The sequence below is a fragment of the Protopterus annectens genome, chromosome 8.part0 (assembly GCF_019279795.1).
Source record: "Protopterus annectens isolate FY-2018-M chromosome 8.part0, PAN1.0, whole genome shotgun sequence".
NCBI classification, from domain to species: domain Eukaryota; kingdom Metazoa; phylum Chordata; order Ceratodontiformes; family Protopteridae; genus Protopterus; species Protopterus annectens.
The window spans coordinates 962,454,796-962,460,437 of record NC_056741.1 but is presented as its reverse complement, the minus strand read 5'-3'; the positions used below and the strand labels follow the sequence as shown (position 1 = coordinate 962,460,437).

Here is a 5,642-nt window from a genome sequence, read left to right as displayed (position 1 = left end):
ACTTGTAATAGGTGACTCCATAGTCAGACACACTGACGTCCTGCTCACCAGACTGAACAAGGAAAAGGTTACAGTAAGCTGCCTATCGGGCGCTAGAATCTGCCACATAACACAAGCACTCAGGTCACTCCAAAGCAAGTACAAATATGACTCAGTCATTGTCCATGCCGGTGTGAATGACCTGAGACGTACCTCCCTGGACTACATGAAAAGAGACATAGAGGAACTCTCTGATTATGTAGCCCAGGCCGGTATGACCCTGACCCTGAGCAGCATCTTACCCTCACCAAGAATGATGCCACAGTACAAAGACAAAATGATCAGCTTTAACAATTGGCTTAATTACTGGTGTCATTCTAAGGGGATCCAATGTCTGTCTGCTTGGGATGACATGCTTGACAAGCCACGCTGCTTCACAAGGGATGGCTTGCACCTGTCACCCCTGGGCTTCCGGATATTGGCCAAGGCTCTTGCCACCCCCTTAGTGCCTTTTTTAGGCAAGGCTCAAAAGACAAACCCACCTCCCTAGAAAACACAAGTGAAAAAAAACTAAGGGTAATGCTGCTCAATGCCAGAAGTCTAAACCTCAAGATGCACGCTCTTGAAGCCCTCCTCAGTATGGAGAACATCGATGTCTGTGCAGTGACTGAAACATGGTTCGAGGCTCCTGAGAGCACCCCAGCACTACCAGGTTTTACCTCATATCATGCTTTCCGGCCCCAAAACTTGGACCAAACCACAAAAGGAGGGGGAGTATCCATATTCATCAAAGATACCCACACCTCCAGGTTAGTGGAAATGCACGAAGCATCGGAGACCATCCAGGTGCAACTAACCATAAGCAAAACTGCCCTACAGGTTGTAGCATGCTACAGACCACCCTCTCAAACTCAGGAACCCCACTAAGCCTTCCTGAAGACACTGGAGAGTATGAATGTCTTTCCAAATACCATCATATTGGGAGACTTCAACTACCCAAACATAGACTGGGAACATTACTCAAGCCCCAACACCCTAGCCCAAAGGTTCCTAGAATTCATAAACTCAAATGCGATGGAACAACTAGTCACCACTCCCACAAGAGGAGATAATATACTAGACCTGATCATCACAAACATGGGGACAAAATGCTCCACACTGGAAGTATACCCCTCATTGGTGAGATCAGACCATAAATTAATCTCACTGGAAATCCACATCTCGCCCCCACCCCCTGCACAAAAGACCACAGTGAATAACTTCTCAAAAGCCGACTTCACACTTCTTAAGACTTTAGTGGTATCCTTTAAGGCCCCTGGGCCAGTGTAAACTACAACCCACACCGCTGAATCCTTTATAAATACCTTCTACGGGCACCTTCAAGAATACATGGATTATGCAATCCCTAATAAAACCAAGACCCATTCCCCCAAAGGCAGGCACCCTGTCTGGTGGACCCCAGCCATTAACAAACTTTACAACAGAAGGAGGAAGCTACTACATGACAGAGCAAAATTCCTAAAAGGGAAGGCATCTCTGATCAGTACTAGCAAAAAACTACGATCACTCATAAAATCATCCAAGGCCAACTTTGAGAGAAAAATCGCAAAAGACACAAAAGAATATCACAAGGCCTTCTTTAGCTATGTTAGAAACCTGGGTGGAAACTCCCAGATATGCTCAGAGTTAGTCCAAAATGACACAAAATACACTGAACCCACAGACATTGCCAACATTCTGGCAGACAGGTTCAGTGCAAATTTCTCCACCCCCCCCAAAAGGAGAAATATCTATCCCAGCAGAGTGTAGCCTCCGTAACATCTCAGATGCCCAGGTGAGAGCCGCCCTCTCCAAAGCTAAAAACACAGCATCAATGGGACCGGACGGTGTCCCGGGCTGCGTGCTACATGAACTTCAAGAGGAATTAAACCTGCACATAAAGCTGCTGTTTAATCTTAGCCTTACTACAGGATAAGTACCCAAAAAGTGGCGTACAGCAACAGTGGTCCCACTCCACAAAGGCGGTGCTTCTACGGACCCTGGAAATTACCGCCCCATAAGCTTGATGAGCCTGGTCTGCAAAGCTATGGAAAGGATCATTATGGAACTCATAAACAAGACATCGGGGACCTACAGACATTGGATCCTACCCAATTTTGCTTTGTCAAGGGCAGATCTTGCCTTTTGAACTTAGTCAACTTTTTTGAAACAGTCACTAAGGCCATTGATGAGGGTAAGGCAGTTCACACAGCCTACCTTGACCTTGCAAAAGCCTTTGACACAATACCCCACTTGGGCATCATAGACAAACTCACCAGATTAAATGTAAACCCATATGTCACAAGATAGGTTGCAAACTGGCTCAAGGACAGAACCCACAAGGTCAGAATTGCTGGAGCCATGTCAGACTCTAAGCCAGTCACAAGCGGTGTCCCACAGGGCTCATTCCTGGGACCCCTCTTGTTCAGCATTTATTTTTCCGAGGTGCAAGCAAACATAGGAGGATTGTGGCTGACAAAGTTCGCAGATGACTGCAAACTGGGTGCCATAATTGATACTCCAGCGGACACAAGCATCCTTCAGAGAGGCCTCATAGAAACAGATAATTGGTGCCAGAGCCATGGCCTTAAACTGAATGCCAAAAAATGTATAGTCATACCCTTTGGGAAAAACAAGTTTCCCACAAATTACCACATAGGTGGTAATCCATTAAGTATGGAAGAGGTAATCAGGGACCTAGGCACCCAAGTTGACAGTAACCTCTCATTTGACACTCACATTGCCAAGGTGGTTAGGAAGACCTTCTATATTGCCCACCTTATCATGAAGGGATTCACATCTAGATCAAGAGAGGTCATTGTGCCCCTGTACTCTTCTCTTATCAGGCCCATGATTGAGTACAATGCCCCATTTGGGATGTATCTTACCCGACACCTGCAGCAGTTGGAAAGACCCCAAAAGTTCCTCACCAAGAGGATAAAGGGTCTCAAACATATGTCATATGCTGCCCGGCTGAAGAAACTCCAGCTCTATTCAGACGCATACCGCCTACTCAGAGGTGATCTATGCCTGACGTACAAGGCCATGTCCAATCCGGAATTAATGGACATGCTCCACCTCAAAAAATCCAAATCCATCAGAGCCACGAGAGCAAAAGATTTGAACCTCAACACAGAAATAAATAGGACGTGCTGGAGGGACAGATTCATAACCCAGAGGCTCCCTACACTCTGGAACAGAATCCCAGTCCATGTTAGACAGAGCCCCTCACTAACTCTCTTCAAGAGAAATCTTGACGAGTGGATGGGAAATCGTAGGTTTACCCCGGGGGTCATCTCTGTGTCACTGCTAGACAGAGGCACAGTAAACTAAACCCTAAATGGGCATAGTATTCTCATCCCAAGGAGTGGCAAAAGCCACACACACTCTGGCTAGGTTTATAAATGCCCTAGGGCAGATAGCCTAGTACGAACCTATGAACCTATGAACCTATGAACTCAAATACTGCAGCATTGACATTATTGAGAAAATTATCCCACAATGACTATAGATAAAGCTAATGTATTCAGCATATATCTATTCAATGAATATAGAACATTAGTTTGTTATATGTTAGACACTTTAATACATCATAAAATAGTCCAGATTTCTTTTTCATAAAAGTAATAAAAAATATAAGCAAAACTTTGACTTGTTCTAAATGAAAACAACTGAATATTAGGAAATTATGGCCAGTATCAGAAGCATAACAGAAAATAAGGAAAACAGATTTGTCTGCCAGTTTATCGGAGTGGCAGTCAGTGAGAGATTAACAGTATTGAAACTAATCCATATGATGATCTCTACTAGAAGGCAATTTTGTTTTGTTTGTAGTGAATATAGAGTTATGTCATGAATAGTGATGTACTTCAGACTGGTTATTATAGATTATTCTTAGTCTTAAGCCATGAAAGCAAGGGAGCAGTGTATATATTTACCTGTGCAGTAACTGTAGTCTTTTTTACTGTTTTTGTCATGGTCAAAGCATGACCTTCATGTCTTGTATCAGCAAATTCCTTAGATATATATTGGCTGTATATATAATCTAAACAAAATTGGAAGTTTGTTGAAAAAACTTGAGAGATTCCACGAGAATTGTTTACTGATAGCATTCCATCAAAATATTACATTAAAAAGTGTGACTGACCCAGCATCTCTAAATACTTTGTAGACATACACCTACTTTTTTGTAATATAACTTTCTAGAAAGGCTAGACATGCCTTAGTATATGACTATTCCTAATAAATGGTAGAAAACTAAATTAGTTTATTTTTTGCAGTAACTAAGTTTCTCTTGTTGTTTCTGCTTCTCCACAGATAAACAGAAGAAGAAAATGATGATACCAAATGAAGTGGTCCTGTCTGTTTATATCATTACCTTATTCACTGGATTTCCTCTCAACCTCATTGCACTTTATACCTTTTCATCCAAAGTGTACAGAAAGCCTGCTCCAATTGACATCTTCCTCCTCAATCTCACTGTGTCTGATTTGGTGTTTCTGCTGTTTCTTCCTTTAAAGATTTATGAAGCATACAGTCAGATGAAATGGTACCTTCCTTATTTCCTGTGTCCCATAACTGGCTTTGTGTTCTTCAGCACCATTTATATCAGTACATTGTTCCTCACGGCAGTAAGTGTGGAGAGATACCTTGGAGTTGCTTTCCCTATCAGATACAAGGTCAACAGGAAGTGTATATATGCTGTTTTAGCATGTATTTTCTTCTGGATGATTTCCACTGCTCAATGTAGTATTGTATACATAGTCCAGTTTATGAAAACAAACAAGAACCAAACCAATGACACAAGATGCTATGACGACTTTACAAGTGATCAACTTCGTATTCTCCTGCCAGTGCGCTTTTCATTAGGAATATCACTATTCTTTGTCCCACTTCTGATAACCTTGTTCTGTTACATAAATTTTATCAGGATATTAAACTCTCTACCTCATATACGTAAAAGCAAACAGCAGAGAGCCATTGCGATGGCTGTGGTTACTCTCATTGTTTACATTGTCTGTTTCCTGCCGTACAACATATCGCACATAGTTGGATTTATTCAAAATGAAAGTCCATCTTGGAGAGTGGAAGCTCTACTGCCCAGTGCATTCAATGCCAGTCTGGATCCTATTATCTTTTACTTCTCATCATCAGCGGTGAAGAAAAACTGTATCACTTTTCTCACTAGAGTTACAAAGAAGCTGGGTATGAGCTGCAGCAGGCTGGTGCAAAAATCATATGAGAATAACGATTGTGATGAACAGACTTCATCATGATTGAACTCAGATATTCACTGGCTGTTTGCCAGTACTGGACAGGGATGACAAGGCCAACTTAGGATGCTGTCATGCATTAATGGAGGAGTCCGTGGTTAATAACATCAAGCATTGCTGGAGGCAAGTAGGCAATACTGGCAAATCTTTTTGCAGCTGACATGTCTCTCAAGTCCTTAGTGGTCCAATGGAAAAGTGCAAAAATAAGAAAGGAAACAGCATGTAGAGTGAGGACGCTCAGACATTTGTTTGTACAGCAACATTTTTTTTTCAAATTTGTATTAAGACAGCTGTATAGTAGATAAAACATTAAACATACTTCTCCAAGATAGGAAAATGTGGAATTAAGAA

The 5,642-nt window shown here is 42.2% G+C and overlaps 1 protein-coding gene across 1 annotated transcript; it reads left to right on the top strand.

Moving 5' to 3' along the window:
- The first annotated feature begins 4,346 nt into the window (after positions 1 to 4,346).
- Positions 4,347 to 5,294, top strand: LOC122808371 (free fatty acid receptor 2-like). Its single transcript, XM_044079337.1, has one exon. The coding sequence runs from the start codon at positions 4,353 to 4,355 to the stop codon at positions 5,292 to 5,294; it is 942 nt and encodes a 313-aa protein (XP_043935272.1). The 5' UTR covers positions 4,347 to 4,352.
- Positions 5,295 to 5,642: the final 348 nt, after the last annotated feature.